This window comes from Athene cunicularia (genome assembly GCF_003259725.1).
Source record: "Athene cunicularia isolate RWA chromosome 21 unlocalized genomic scaffold, athCun1 chr21_part1, whole genome shotgun sequence".
NCBI classification, from domain to species: Eukaryota; Metazoa; Chordata; class Aves; order Strigiformes; family Strigidae; genus Athene; species Athene cunicularia.
Genome location: NW_020799127.1, coordinates 2195927 through 2211452, shown reverse-complemented (window position 1 = coordinate 2211452; position 15526 = coordinate 2195927). Strand labels below are relative to the sequence as shown.

Sequence of the window (15526 nt, the reverse complement as noted above, 5' to 3'; positions counted from 1 at the left end):
TTAGGCATCCCATGCCATCCCATGCTCCCACCTCCACAGCTCAGGGCTGACACCCCGGGGTGCTGGGCAGAGACTGATATATTTTTTAACTACCCAGCTGCAGAAAGGGTTTTTTTTCTTCAAACAAATGGCTGCAATTTCTGCTGGGGGGAGCCGAGAGCTCTGACCCCAGCACAAACCAGAGCTGTGTGTGCGTGTCTCCATTGTGCCACCGCACCTACCCCTGCGGTCCCAGACCCTGCCAGCTGCTGCCCTCACCTCCCTGCGCTGCTGCCGAGGCTTTCATGAGCACACTTCCCCCAGGAAGATGCTGCTGCAGATGTGAGCTCCAGTTGTGCTGGCCTCACACCCCACCGGCCCCATCCCACTGCAGCCCCGGTGCCGCCTGCGCTGCCCAGCCACCCTCCCCGGGACAGGAATTTGTCTTTTTACCAAGATCTGCTTTTCTAATCACCTTTTCAACAACTTTTTGTGCTTTTCTCGGTGGCTGAAGGGGCAATTCAGGTCTCTGAGCAAGGAGATGCAAACGGGACTCACTCACCTCTGCGTGCGGACACAGCCCGTACACACCCCGTTGCCCCCCCCCACTGGTGTTCACTGGGAAAGAGCTGCTGTCACTGGTGCCCGGACGAGCTGTCCCGGGAGCTTGTGCACGGCGCCTGCCTTCCCTCTGCTGCCCCAGGACCCTCTCCTCGGATGCTCCCAGCCAAACCTCCCCGGCCACCTCTGCGTCACTGGCCTGGCAGGCGGCCCAGGGCAGAGCACACACACGCGAGGCTCTGATCGCAGCAGGAGGTTTCTTTAGAAAAGCGCTTGTACCAGGAAACCCTCATTTCCTCGTCCCATCTGTGCTGGGAACAAGCAAGAAAACCCACCCCAAGCCCACACTGCGGCAGCCTCCCCAGCTCGGGTAGATCAATGCAGCAGCACAGATGGGCCCACGCTGGTGCTCTCCGAGGAAGTCACGCCTCAGCGTAACGCCGCGCGTCCTCCTCAGCCCTGCTGCACCCCAACCTTAGGAGCATTTACCTCCAGAGAGTTTGTCTCCAGATAACATTTATCTCCAGAGTTTTTGCTTCAGAGAAGGAGGTTGGATCGGGAGCGTGTCCTCCACAACGAGGTACGTGGGAGGTTTTGCACGCCTGGTTTGGATGCGTTTGCTGGGGAAGTGAATCTGAATTAATCAAAGCAAAATGTGTTTTAAAAAAAACCCTGACTTAAAACGAGGTCCAGATCCTACCGTTGCCCCTGCAAAAGCTTCTCTGCTCCGGTGGCTCTGCTGGCCTCTGTGCTCTCTCCCCTGTGCTGCGTTTCTGGACACATCTGCAGGGGATCATGGTTTCCACCAGCTCTGCTCGCCAGTACCACTAGCAGGGAAAGCAAAACCAGGTTGTCAACGGCCACCCAAACGTCACCATGGCAGAGAACAGGCTGGTGAGCTGGGGTGCGTAAAACTGGAAGGCTGAGAGACCTCGGTGAGGACATCCGGGCAGTTGTGCAATCTAGGCTCAGGATCTCATTCCATCCTTTAACCGGGACGGCTCTTCAGGGCAGAGCCTGGCTAGCTACCTTGCAAGCTTTGTGTTTTCAGCTGCAAAACGGCCCTCCCTTGCCTGCCTCCACTGAAACTCCGCTCGTGTCCAAATGAGCAGAGACATCCTGCTCCAAACCCTGAACTGCAGCTCCTGGAGTTTATAGGAACAGTCCCCCTGCTAAATCCAGCTCCTGTTTTCTCTGTACACCAATAAAAGGGCCACGTGATGGTGGTCAGTGACAGCCTGGGTTTCTCCACCTTTTCCTGCCTCCTGGCTCTCCAGTAAAGCTCCCATTCTTAGCAGGACACACTTCACAGCCTAGAAAAAATTATCTTAATGCACAGGACATGTCCACCCCTGCCAGGGCGCTTCCTTTTCAGCCCGTCCCTTCGTTGTGGCAGCCTCCTGCCCCTCCGGCAGCAGACGGGACCTTCCCTGGGGTTAGGCTCAGTCCAGGGAGCACCAGCTGATCGTTTCCGAGGGCACAGCCACGCAGCAGCGGGACTGGAGGTTTGCAAGGTCGTGCTTGATCCAAACACCCTTGGAAATAACCCAGTGGAGGCGCTTGGGTCCCCTCCTCACCCACGAAGGGATGTCCACGTCGTGTCCAAGTTTGCCTTCCTCCAGTCCAGAGGCCGCTCCTGGAGGCCACCAACATCTGGCTGCCGCGAAACACGCTGGATCAAGAGTGTCACCTAGTGGCAACAGAGCCGATAAAGGTTGCGGGATCCCGCAGAGACCCCACGCACTTCCCACACAAGTGGGACCCGACAGCCCTTAAACCTCCAGGCTGCAGCGACTCTCTGGAGGAGAACCGTGCCTGACGCGCAGGCTCCCTGTGAGCACCTGCAGCCCAGATGCTGAGGATCTGGGGTCGGTTTTTCTTTTAGCAGCTCTCCCTCCTCCTCCTCCTCCCAATCTGGACGCAGCAGAAAGCTGAAGGGACCCGTGGCTCTCCTGTACCCTGAACCCTCCTGTGGGGTCCTGCTGGAAATGGCCTCTCCCCCCCAGTCAGCACTGAGGAGCCCACTGCCAAAAACCAGCCAGCATCAGATCACTGAGAAATGGAAGTCAGAACTAATTTATTTAAGAAAAAAAACACCAAAAAACCAAACCAAAATAAAACCACCCTTGTAAAAAAGGAGGGGGAGGCATCGATTACAAGCTCTGGAAGCTCTTGTCAGGACAGCGCCAAAGAAATCAGCTTTATACAACAGAGAGAAAGGGGCAGCGGGAGGGGCCCGGGGCCGTCCCCCCACCCCGAGCCTCCCCAGCCCTGCGTCAGCAGTCCCCGGCAAAGGTACATCGGCATCCCGGCACTCGCCCCCCTTCTCCCTCCACCACCGTTAAAGTGCAGCAGCGAGAGGGGGGAAGGGGCTGGCTCCCACCCCAGGCCACCCCTGCTCTTGGCCTTCCCCTGCGGGGCCACGAAACGTGAAGCCTCAGAGCCCGCGGCGACCCCAAGGTCGGGGCTCTCACTGCCACGGTTCCCCGCAGCCCCAGAGGCACGGCTGGGGGTAAAACGCTCCCCCAGAGCTGCCTAAACCAAGGGGTTTGGGGGTTGAATTTAAGAGTCGGTGGGTGCCAGGAGGAACAGCACGTCCCCCCCGCTGAGCCCACGCATCCGCAGGCAGGCGGGCAGGGCAGGCAGGAGGACGAAGGGATGCTGCTGGTCCCACGCACCCCAGGGGAGACCTGCATCTCTTGTGGGACTGCGGAGGGGCTCCATCCCCTCTTCCTCCACCCCAGGTACAAGCCATTTACAAGAGAAAAACCCAGAAGGACTCAGCAAAGGCTCCACAGGAGGTTCAGGAGCCTGCAGACAGCCCCTGGGGAGCCCAGCTCTCAGCCGAACCCCCCGTGTCCGGGTTCCCACTCCTCTCAATATATTATTATTATTATTATGTGCAAGTAGGTTTGCATCAGAAAATGCCGAGCCCTCCTCTCTCGCCCCGCAGCTCCAGCCCCATGTCCACCCCTCAGCCCTGCTTGTGCCTCAAAACATTCCTGCAGCCCCGGGGTGTCGTGGAGAGCAAAGCGTGAGGGTAGCTATTAGACAGGAAAGACTCCACCACCCCCCTCCCTCCCCAAACCCCGTCCCTCTCCCTCACACACACCCCCTGCCCACGCCGCCGGCTGCCAGGACAGTCCGCAAGGGCCAGGTCACTCGTCGGCCTCCTCCTCGTGATGGTGGTGGCTGGAGGCAGGAGGTTCTTCCACCTCCTGTTGGTGGTGGGCGTAGTGATGGGGGCTGGGACCTTCGGCCGGCATGTTCTCCTCCGCGTTCAGGTAGACGTTGAACAGGGCTCCCTCGTGGCTCGGCTCCTTCCCGCAAGCCTGGCAGCTACAGTGAAGTATCTTCTCCACCAGCTTGTCAACCCTGGGGATCTCATCGTTGCCTGGACAGTCCAGTGTCACCTGGGTGGAAAGGATGAGGACATGGGGAGTGAGTGTGGCCCGGATGGCCAGTGGGTCACAGAATCATCTCAGTTGGAAAAGACCTTGAGGCTCCTCCAGTCCAACCATGAACCTCACCCTGACTGTTCCCAACTCCACCAGATCTTAGACCGGCTCTGAGGAAGGATTTCTGTGCAGAAGGGGCTGTTGGGCGTTGGAATGGGCTGCCCAGGGCAGGGGGGGAGTCCCCGGGATCCCTGGAGGGGTTGAAGAGTCGGGCTGAGCCAGCACTGAGGGATCTGGGGGAGTTGGGAAGGGTCAGGGTGAGGTTCATGGTTGGACTGGAGGAGCTTCAAGGGCTTTTCCAACCTCAGTGATTCTGTGAATCTGTGATATCCCTCAGCGCTATGTCAACCTGACTCCTAAACCCCTCCAGGGATGGGTCTGGCCTGCCCCATGCCCTGCAGATTTTGGGGGATTTTAAGCCAGAAGCGATGGCTCATTGCCCACACGGACACAGCTCCGCAGGCAGCCTGCAAGGGAAGAGACCTCTTGCAAGGACACAAGCTGCAGAGACCTGGGGAAAACGCCCCGACTCAAGCAGGACGCTGCTCCCAGGCACTACCGGCACAGAAATATCGGTGGTAACCACAAAGGCCACCCACGAGATACATTGCTGAGCATCTCTGTTGGTTCGAACCAAAACATCTGCCCAAATGTGTGAGTTGAAATCAAAAGCAGAGCTGAACCCAGCTCCCTGGTTTATGGCTCTGCCAGGATCAGCGATGGCATGAAACCGGGAGGTCCGAGGGGGACGGGCAGATGGGCTGTGGGAAGCGCTTCTGGATGGTGGAGAAGGCAAAAACTCCCAAGCGGGAGGAGACGACAAAGGGAGTGGTGGAGAGAACAGGCACAGGGGATGAGCACAGGGATGAATAATGCAGGGACTGACGGGGGATGCTTCTGCAAACAAAGTGACAAACGCATCATTCATCACAGCTGTCACGTTGTTTTCAGCAGCCCCTTCCACCCAGGCATCTGGAGACAGGGTACAGTCACCTGAGAGCCACCCTGAAAGGAAACTACGAGTGGGAAAACCTCAGGAAAGGAGAAGGATTTCCCCGCAAGTGGTGGCAGAGCAGAGCTGAGAGCCCCTGAGCGAGGCCCCATGGAAAGAACCGTGGAGCAGGTGGATACTCACGATTTCCCACATGGACTGGGCTGGCATGCAGGAGTCGCAGTGAACCAGGGACTCTGTGGACTGAGGGAAGGTGTTGGGGACGCTGTAGCTGAAACACTGTCCCAGGCAGGCCCTGCAAAGACAACAGCAGGGGTGAGGGCTCAGGGGAGGTGCCTGCTCTTCCCAACACTGGCAGAAGGAGGTTTGACCTTCCGCGGAGACGGGCTGAAGGCAGGACATCGTGCCTGGCTTCCTGTGCGAGTGACAGTCCCCAGGGCCGCTCCGGTGCCACCTGCAAACGGAGATCAGCTGCATCCAGCTCTGCGCTGGGGCTGCATCCGTACCTGTTCTGGATGGACTTGGACTCGCAGCCGCTGTGCCCCACGATCTGGGTGATGTTCTTGGCCTCGCACCAAGCGCTCTTGTCCGGGAAGAGGGCGAGCTTGTTTATGGGGGGCGGCGCGGCCAGGAGCAGCGCTGGGAAGAGGGCCCCAACCACGAACCATAACATCATGGCCAGCTCTGCCAAAATCCTACAACTGCAGACAGAGAGCAGAGCGTTAGCAGGGGAGGACACAGGCAAGCAGACCCATTTCTTGAGCCCGTGGCAGTTGTTGGCTGCGACGAGCACAGGGACGTCCTCGCAGCGTGCCGGTACCCTCATCCCCCAGAACACGGCACGGGGAGCGGGACAGGCTGTGCTGCCTCTTCCCTTTCAACAGCAGCTCTGAGGCAGGCAGGCACCTGCATTCCTGCTCCTGAGCTCTCTGCCAGCAGCAACAGGGATTTTCATCATTTCCCACCCAAAGCTGGGCCGGGAGAAGTTTGCAAAACACAAGCGTCACCGCCATGGGCCGAGCCAGGTTGGAGAAGTCGCGGACCGCAGAAATGTTTTTATTTGAGGAAGGAGCAGGCTTCTCCACTTCCTTTTCTCCCACCTTGACAGCCACAGCTGGCCTCGCTGCGAGCCTTCCCAGAGGAGAGGGGGGCTTTCCCGGGAAGGGGAGCCGCTCTCCTCTGGGAGCGCGCGGCAGGTGTCGCTGCAAGGCAGCAGCAAACGGGGAGACCTGGAAACCTCCATCCAGAAACCCTCAGAATAGACCAGTGCGGAGTTTATTTTTATAGAGGCGCTCAGATTCAGCGGACGGTTGCTCTGAGGACAGGACTCAGTCTGCAGACAAAGGGGGTGCTTTTCACAGCGAGCCTAAACCTCACTCGCAAAGGTGGTCGGCCGAGGAGGTTACTTACCACCCCCAGAGAAATCCCACGCCGGATTCCTTGCGGGCCAGCTCTGTTCCCGAGCCAAGGTGCCTGCATTAACACTCCCAATCACTGGGGAAAGGCAGATGGAAAAGCATCACAGAAATAGGGAAATTTTTTCCTTTGTGGGGTTTGGATGGAGTCACAGTGAAAAGCAGACATTTATACTTTCTAAAATATTTGTTAGAACCGTGTTATTTGTTATTTCCTTCTGTTTATTTATCCAGACGAAGATCCAAAGCCCACACTGGAAAGACTCCTGTTGATTCCCATGGCTCCTGAGCCCAGCCCTCTAACACTTGCTGGGGAAGGAGAGGAAAAAAACGCCTTGTTTATCAGACACCGGTGTCAGAGGCAGCTCTGCGCTGGGGATCCCAGCCGGGCGGTCCCCGGTCACTCACTCTGTCTGCACAGTTGGCACCGACACATCCTCGGCTGGAGGACCACCACGTTTATCTAAATGATTGAGATGGGCCTGCTAAGCACCTCTCGCAGCTCCAGCTCTGATATTTTAAAGTCATTATGGGGCAGAGGGTTCTGCCCTGTTACCCCTCCACTGAGCCCAACCTCCTGGACCTGAATCAAGAGAGATGAGAGAGAGATGCTTCCCCATCCTCCAACCCAAGGCAGCCAGAAAAAGGGCAGCCTCATTCCCTGGCCTTGGGATCTCTGGAGGAATCAAGTGAGGTTTGTGCTAAATTTTCTTATTTCCTGCTGACAGGGGAACCGTAATGGTGTAACACAGCCAGACCTTTACATCCCTGGCTTCCTAATCCTCCCAGCACTTGTTCATGTGAATCCCACAGGTCCCCGCTGAGAATACCTGCACAAAGCAGGGTTTGCAGGACTTGGTTTGAGATAAGCAGAGGGTTTTAGCCCTGGAGTTTGCACTGCCATTCAGAAGAGCAGTGTGGTTAACTGCATTTGTCCTGAAGACACCTCTTAGGGCTTACTTCTGCTCCCTGAATTTTATTTTTTTTTTCATTTCAGTGGGGGGACTCTGCAATTTCTGCTAAGGAGCACACGGCTAAGCTGCACAAACACAGACTTGGTTTGCTTGGTTTTCTGAAAGGAGCATCACTCATTCCTCAAATGCCAGCAGCTCCTTGCTGAGGAATCCTGCTCCCAAAGGCAAGTCCGAGATCAGAGCTGGGATGTGACCCAAACAGCAATCACAGCCCCGGGGGGAACAGCCGAAATTCCTCTGGAGTCAATACACAAGTTCACTTCCACATGCCCGATTAGAGAGCAATTTCCTTCTTTCCAAAGAAAAGGTGGTGGCTGTTTTTTTTCCAGCTTTCTATGCACCTCTACTCGGCAGCAGAGAGGCACACATTTCTGTCTGCGCTGACAGCTCTGCTTCCCTGGAACCTTTTCTTTTCCTGGAGGGAGGTGTTGGATACAGAGGTGTTTCTGCAGCGCTGGTCAGAGCAGCCCCAGTGCCAGATGACGGATCATCTCCCAGCATCTGTCTCGCTGCGATACCGAGAGGAAGATGAGTGAGGTAGTGCTCTGCTAAAGCACAGGACCTGGCCTGGATTCAGGAAAGCACTTAAACATATGCTTAAACCCTCTCCTTTCCTGAGCAAGGACGTCTTTATAAGCAGGGCCCTAGCAGCACGGCCGCTGCTCCGGTTTGCAGAGGGGCCGTAGGCGAGCCGGGGAACCAGGTGCCTCTGTGGAGTCGGAGCAATTGCAGCTTCACCCCATTTTTCAGGGCACTCAGGTGCTGGGCACTGCTATCCCCCACTGACTTCAAGTCCTGAACAGGCCACATCCACACGGTTGTTTTCCTTCTCCCAAGAATGCCCTGGAACCCGCAGGGCCACATTTCTAGTAAGTAACGAGGTTTATGCCAGTGCCTAGGAAAACATCTGATGCAGCTGAGTTTGGGAGGGAGCTGGGGCTGGAAACAGCCTCCTCGCAACCACGGCATGTTCACTGGCATAGTTCAAACCAGTCATGCGAACAGGGCTGCCACTAAAACCATTCATCTGACAGCAGCCACAGGGTCGGAGACAAAAGCACCGTGTTCCTTCTCCCCCCGGCTGGGAAGGGAAGGGAAAAAGGAAGACAAGGCACCCGAGCAGGTTTGCAAACTCCCGATTAAATAAAGGCATTGAGCACATTCCTCCGTGACAAGCTAAATTACACGTTGCAGCCCCTAAAGGAACAAGTGTGTGCTCCCCGGCGCTGACCCCGGCCCTGGCCTGCATTTCCCCGCACACAGGGGCTTCTTTCTCTTCTCCGCACCAGGGCACATTTTTTTTCCTGCTAGTCAAAGCTTTTCAAGCAGAAAGTTCAGCTCAGTTCCGGCAGACCCATCAGCCCGTGAGGGTCTCCCCCCTCTCCCTCTGCAGGGAACCGTATGGCAGCTTCCTCCGCCATCCCTTCAGCACGCATTTCAGAAATCAAATGACTCAGCCTTTGAGCCTGGCACATCCCGGACTCCGGAGACAAACAACTTCTCAGCACACGCACAGCTGCAGCCTTGTGGTGAGCAGCCCCAGAGCCCTTTTCCAGCCTGTCCCCATGCCCAAGGAGCTGAGGGGCAAAATGTCCAAGGCTGATGGGTCTCAGCTGTACCAGCTCAGCATCCCTGCGAGGCCTGGAGAGCCTGGCAGGAGTCCGGCCCGTGGCTGAGCCATCGGTTTTGAGAGCTGGTGGTAGCACGCTCCGATGTTTTGTGTCACCTAGAAGAGCTCCTTCCTCCCATCCCGGCAGTGCCGGGGACTCTCAGGAGTCCCGCAAGCAGGACGGTCCCCGCCAACGCCTGGAAGCAGCTGGGAAAATCTACATCGTTATATCGGCTGGAGGACAATCACGGGAATTACCTCGGAGGCCCCGTTCCCACCATCCAGCCCACAGCTGTTCTCAGCCATTTGGAAACCAAACACTTCTGGAGGAAAATAAAAAAGATCTAATCAGTTTTACCCTCTTTTTCCAGTGGGAAGTTTACACCATAATACAAGACAAGCCTGCAGGTGGACATGGGGAACATTTCATGAGTAGTTTAATATATTTATAGGTATTTTTCTTATCCAGGATCTTGCAATTTTGCCAAACACATAAAAGCACAGACACAGGTATATTGTGCTCACGGCCACACACGCAGCATCCCAGGTTCTGAGAGACAAGAAACCCCGAAACTTAACAAACATTGCTTAGCCAAGGCTCAAAGCCTGCGAATACAGCACAGAAATAGTGTCAGCTCCACGCTGCAGCTAAGGAAAATGAGGTACAAAGCCAGGAAATGGCCTCACCTCAGTGCCTCAACCAGGGATTCAGGCCCTGGTGTGAGGTGCATGAGATCTCCGCAGAGATGGCCGAGGTGAAGGTTTCAGCTCCTGGTCTGGATTGGAGCTGGGACCTCCACCTTCCTCTCCTGCCTCCCAGCCAGCTCCCCACCCGCCTGGCTCTCAAGCTACACCGCGCCGAGCTGCCCCGAGCAACCCCAAGTTGGTGTTAGACAGGAATCACAGGGTCCTGCCTTTGTGTTCAGCTAGTTACTTGTGCCATTTTGCTGAGAAGAGCTGCTGCACAGCGCTGCTGGGAGAAAAGGAGGCCCCAAAGACCCGCTGCTGAGCACACACTGCTCCGTGCCTCAGTTTCCCTGCTCGTAAGAGCAGAGACGGGGGAGCGCCGTGCACTGAGCCAGCTGATGGGTGCAGAGAGAGTGGAAAAGCACAGGGAGGTCTTGGGAGCTCCTTGGCTTCCTTCGAGGGATGAGGCTGCCCGGGGCAGGAGGGGAGGGACGGCTGCCAGCAGCCCTTGCCCCACACGATGCAGGAAGGTGCTCGGGGAAACGCCGCGTCGCAGGGCAGGTGGGAGTCAGGCCGGGACGCGGCTGTGGGGTGGGGGAGTCATGCAAGGACACCCAAGGGTGGGGGGAGGCATGCAAGGACACCCTGCTGCAGGGCAGGGGCTGCCCGGGGAAGAGAAAACTCTCCCAGGACTCGGGTGGGATCGCTCCAGTGCGGGGAGGTGGCCAGGAGCGATCTCGTCGCAGGGAGCTGTAAATGCTAAAAGGTGACCGATTATTTAGGCACCTAAAAGGAAGGAAAGCCACAGTAAATGTCTGATTTGGTGGCAACCGGAAAGAAACGTGTATCTGTCCCAGAAAGATTCAGGGCATGGCTCTCCTCACACACAGGGTTTTGTCTGTACAGTAACTTCTGGATACTACAGGGAATTGCCTCTTAGGAATCTCAATTCAAATAAAATTTGCTTACATGGAACAAAAAATATTATAAGCCAGCATTATTAGCAGGAAAAGTTTAAACTGAGAAAACCTGTAAAGTCACTGTGACTGAAAAAAAACCAAACCAAAACTAACTGATTTTACTCCATACTTCCCCTTTTCTGCAATTCGCATTTAGCTAAAACTTTACATTTTTCAATTTGGTTGCAAAAAATACAAAGTACAACCCTCTTTTGGGAACTCTGCTGTTGTGCCTGCAACAGCCCAAATTACTCTGATCGATGTCACCGTATCACCGGGGGAGAGGGAAGAGAACTATGCACTGAGAATGTCTAGAGGTAATTCTTGAGGACAGCAAGACAGATGGGTGCTAAACTGAACACACCAGTCTCTTCTGAGCTGAGAGCTTCCGTCTTGCTTCACTGAGCTGCAAAATTTGGGAAGAAATTAGCAAAAAAAATTTTAAAAGGAACTGCCATAGGAGACATTTGATACTTCACATGCAAAAGAATCCGTCTTAAAAACTTTTTGATAATGGAGCAAAAGCCATGTCATTTCTCACTGTGGACCTGGCTGTCTCTGCTCCTTTCAAAAGCAGGAGTTGTGAGAGCTTCCCTTTCCGTAACATATTAATTTCCACTCAAGCATGGTTGAGCGGTTCACAGAAATAAAGCAGAAACAGAGAAAAGCAATGCAGCATTTTTAAAGCCCTCTCCCCTCCCAACACTTTGGACAGAATTTCAAAAGACTTCGGTACACTGGGAGTTTAAATCTGGCTTCTTGAGCATGCACTGAGCACTTGAAAAACTCATTTTATGCAGCTGGCAAAAAAAACCCCAAGCCCTTTTACCTACAAAAGTCATTGGAAAGCTACCTGTGGACTTAGATAGGCTTAGACTGGGGTCCTAAAGGAGCTCTGCTGGAAAAGGGACACACTAATGGCCTGTGTGAGAGCAGTATAAACGGTTTCTGGTAATTTATTTCAATTGCTCAATTTCTTCAGCATTAAGAACAATCACGGCCAGGAAAATGCATCAATCTACAGCACAGGAAGATATCCTGGCCCCACACCACCCTCCACTCCCCGTCTTCTTCAAGCACCTGCTCAAAATGTGGGGCTCGGCAGCCCCTAAGGGCAGCGGGGCAAGAGGGCTGGGAGCGAGGATCAGCTGCGGGGGGGCCCTGGAAAACCAGCCTGGTACTCCAGTAGATTTGGGGAGCAGAGGGACTGGGGTGACTCAGCAAACTGGGGAAAGGGAGAGCGTCCAGGCTGCTGAGACCCTGCGCAGGGAAGGACGAGTCTGCCACATGCTTTGGCCAGAAACGGTCCCCAGCGGTAGGTCGTAGCGAGCGCCTTGCAGATAACATGAGAAATAGGCACTTTCCACCCCAGCTGTGAGCAGCGTTTCAGCCAGAGGCCTCGCTCGCATGTCTGGACCTGACGGAGGCTCGACTCCCTCCTCCTGCGTTTCCCCTGGAGCTGGTGTTTCCCACACGCTCGCTGCGGCGAGAGCAGCCGGCAGAGCCCCGGCTGGGGCCGAGGGTGTTGGCCGGAGCTCTGCCCATGCAGGGGGTGACCCGTGTCCAAGCAGGACAGTGGATCCAAACCCCTTGTGCAATCCCGTGCCGTAGCTGTGACTGCTGCCCTCCAGCTGGGCTGCTCTCTCTAAAGCTGGCCCTAGCCCCCGCCAGCAGCTTCCCACGCAGCGTGGGACGGGGCTGCCTTCCCTCCCTCCACCACGGCATCGCTCGCCGAGAGCCTGACCACTGACTCGCCCAGAGCACCTGGCTCGCTCTGCCCGGCGCAGGCACACCGTTGCCCTCTGCAGCTGAACCCTCCTTTTTCGGTGAAAACAACTTCCCCAGGGCCGGCGGTAAAACCCGCACCGCCTCTGGCAAGGGTCCCAAGAGTCGTTCACTTTTCCCCGTGTTTGATTTGCACGCAGGCACCAGCGATTTCCCCGGGGAGCCCTTCTCCCAGCAGGCCCAGTTCTGCTTTCACTTACGAGTGAGGTAAACTGGGACCGGCTCCTCCAAATGACTCCACTGGTGCAAATGAGATCAGAATCTGGCACCGCTCGTCTTACTCAAAACAAGCATAACTGGAACCAGATAAAACCAGTTCTAGTACATAGTGGCCACCAGGATTATTATTTTTTTAATTTAGCACACACGCCGCGTAAGGCCATCCTGCAGTCAGAGATGGGAGTTGTCTCAAATGCCAACCACCACGCTGGCTTTCGGCTTGCTCGGTCATTCATTACCAAACTTGCATAAAAAATCAAGCCCTGTCCTACGCAGCGGGGTTGCGCTTGCAGGATCAGGTTCCCAGCTGCTGGAGCAAGAGGGGGAAAGAGGGAAGGAGAAAGGGGTTTGAGGCTGAAGCTGTGGATCTTTCAGTGACGGTTCAGGATCCTTCCTGCCGTTTCCCTCTCCCTTTACACCCATTTAGGCCGTATCCTGCCTCCAACAGCAGAAATCCAGTTGACCCGGGTGCTGTTTCACCCTCTTTTTTAATCTCTGCTTTACGCTGCACCAGCCTTCCCACTTTTGATGACATAAACCCCAAGGTCTGTGTTACTGACCCATGGCACTGACTGCAATATCTCCAATACTGAAGCGTTAAAACATGTGGCACTGCAGGGCCAGAGGCTGTCGGAGGTAACGTAACAGCTCGCAGCCCGGTTGGGTATTTTCAATTACTACCAGACGTGCCGGGGGCTGACCTCACACTTGACTTTTAGACACTGTCTCCTAAAACTGCAGGATTGGGCCCGGTAACCACAGCGAAACCAAACTGTGAAGCGAATGCGGGTCTGGACAAGTCATCTGAGCTCTGTATCAGAGAAGGAGGCTTAAGCCACATGTGAGCAATTGGCCAAAGCGAGGGGCCGATCCTGACGCCATTTCCAAAGCTCAACTCCAACGGATTGAAATCTTGGCTGGAATGGGGGTAGCGGCCCAGCCCAGCCCAACTGGTAGAACTGAGTGTTGGGCTGCTCCCTTCCCACCACCGGTGCTAATTTACACCCAGGAAAGCCCTGGCCCCCACCGCCCCGCTGTCTCTCCCTCCCTAAACAGCGCTGTGCGAGAAACAAAGGTCTGGGCAAACGGCAAGCGCCGCTCCTGCCAGGGCTAACGGGAGGCGGGGGACAGACCACCCTTCATTCCCACTCCGGTCCTCCCCTGAAAAGATTTTATCAGCCGCTCAGGTTTTTAAGAGTCTGATTTGATCAGCTGGGAGGTTTCTTTGCCCTGAGCTGTGCTGGATCCGCAGTACTCTGGTCCTTGCTTTATCGCAGGGGATCTCCGAGCCCGGGTGACTAAGCAGAGGGGGTTTTTTCCAGCAGACTTCAAAAAAAAAAAGAGCAGGAGCAAGGCCCTAGGACAGAGCGAGTCCCCAGCTCTGCCTGCCCCGCGGTCACGGCAGCTCCGATACGGGAGCCGGGGGAGGTTTTGCTAACGCTGGAATGGGAACAGCACAGAGCCTGGGGAGGGATAAGTGCCCGGGAGTTTGCTCGGCTTCTCGGGCAGGTTTCCCACGACTGTACCAGCTTAACACGACCTCGGCGATGCCAACACATGCCGTGAGCAAAGTTACTCCAATACGGGCAGGTCTTCAAGGCTACTTTAAAAGCGTTTTGGCTCAGGGCCTGATCCTGCAGATCCTGGGCACCCAAAATTCCCTCCAGCTTGACTGTTTTACTCTCTCCGGAAAGACGACCGGGCACTCAGGAAGACTTTGCTCGTTCGCCCTTTTTTGCAAGACCGCAAACTCCCCAAGCTGGAATTCAGTGCCGAGAGGTCAAGCCAAGAGCCCGGATTCTTCTCAGGGCTGTTTGCAAACACTTGGGATTTTTATACTGAAGGCAAATTCCATTTCCCATCCTGCGGTTTGCAAATTTGAGGCGAGCTGCCTTTTCCGAGATGGGAGACTGCCTTTAAAAAGCAAAAGTGCCCATTGTATACAGCTGATTTTTGGCTGGTTGGACGTTGCCAAGAGGACATTAAGTTCTTAGGCTAAAAATACAAGGGAAAACCTGGGCCTTGCCATATCTCTAAGGATCTTTCCCACTTGTTTCAGTAGGGATAAAAAACCTGCATGGCAAAGCTATGGTGCCCCAAATCCACAAAGACTTCACACAGGCTGAATTTTCAGTTTGGTGGGGTTATTCCTATATGTAAAAGTTAAGACTGTGGAGCAGTGCCTAAGTTTCTCCTAAGCGTGCCTCATAAGGCAAGAAGGGATTGTCCGGCTCAACTTTAGTGCAGCCTGAAAATGAGGTGAAGCATGTTCTGTGCCCTGAACATCCTTAGAGAAACAGAGAAACCCTCGCTGTGCATAAAACACATGTAACAGCTAACAACAGCCACAAATACTTGGACAAACTGAAATACCGTGTTAGGAAACACTATGTCAAGACACAGGTAGAGATGTAACAGATACAAGCCTCTGAAATATTCCAGTCAGCACAAAACCGATTTGTAGGATACGAGGATGTAAATTCATCCCCAGTGCAAAGTTTTCCCGTAACAAAAGTTTACTGCCTTGCCATCAGGAAAATTCCCTTTCTTTATGATACCCGAACTCCTACACGTCCTCCGGCGCTGCAGTTAATCGAGATACTGAACGTTCCCCGTTCTTTCCTCTGCACTTTTTTTGTTCCAAACGCTCAATAGATGGGGAGGACTCTGTACCACAGATGTGCAACCGATAAAGTGCGGCTCCCCATATCCTATTCTTTTATTTTATTTGAGCGAAAGCGGCGGTGGAAATACTTTAACGCTTGCACAGCAGATCCCCCGAAGTCCGCCTCATCTGCAACTGATTTCTGCCCGTGGCAATATTCTCATCCTCCCGGCCATCCATCACCGGGGGGGGGAGAAGGGAAGGGAGAGGGAAAGAGGCGGAAAATCTGGTGCTGATCAGCGGCGGAGAAAAAGAAACAGGTC

General features: G+C 54.9%; 2 protein-coding genes across 3 annotated transcripts in view; one reads left to right on the top strand and one right to left on the bottom strand.

Annotated features, from left to right (window-relative positions):
• TMCO4 (transmembrane and coiled-coil domains 4) overlaps positions 1 to 9195 on the top strand; it is a 55008-nt gene extending 45813 nt beyond the window's left edge. Inside the window, exon 17 of the mRNA XM_026862827.1 lies at positions 7363 to 9195. The gene's annotated coding sequence lies outside the window, so the exon portion shown is untranslated. The remainder of the gene's footprint in view (positions 1 to 7362) is intronic.
• The window catches only part of LOC113487899 (neuroblastoma suppressor of tumorigenicity 1), a 13566-nt gene continuing 640 nt past the window's right edge, over positions 2601 to 15526 (bottom strand). The window contains exons 1-4 of one of the 2 annotated variants that reach the window (XM_026862833.1): positions 6363 to 6448; positions 5457 to 5652; positions 5134 to 5245; positions 2601 to 3953 (exon numbers count right to left, since the gene is read on the bottom strand). In XM_026862833.1, coding sequence (XP_026718634.1) covers positions 3699 to 3953; positions 5134 to 5245; positions 5457 to 5652; positions 6363 to 6429 — 630 coding nt within the window. In that variant the 5' untranslated portion in view covers positions 6430 to 6448 and the 3' untranslated portion in view covers positions 2601 to 3698. Of the gene's footprint in view, positions 3954 to 5133; positions 5246 to 5456; positions 5653 to 6362; positions 6449 to 15526 lie in introns of those variants that run through there. The other variant, XM_026862834.1, reaches the window with a different exon arrangement.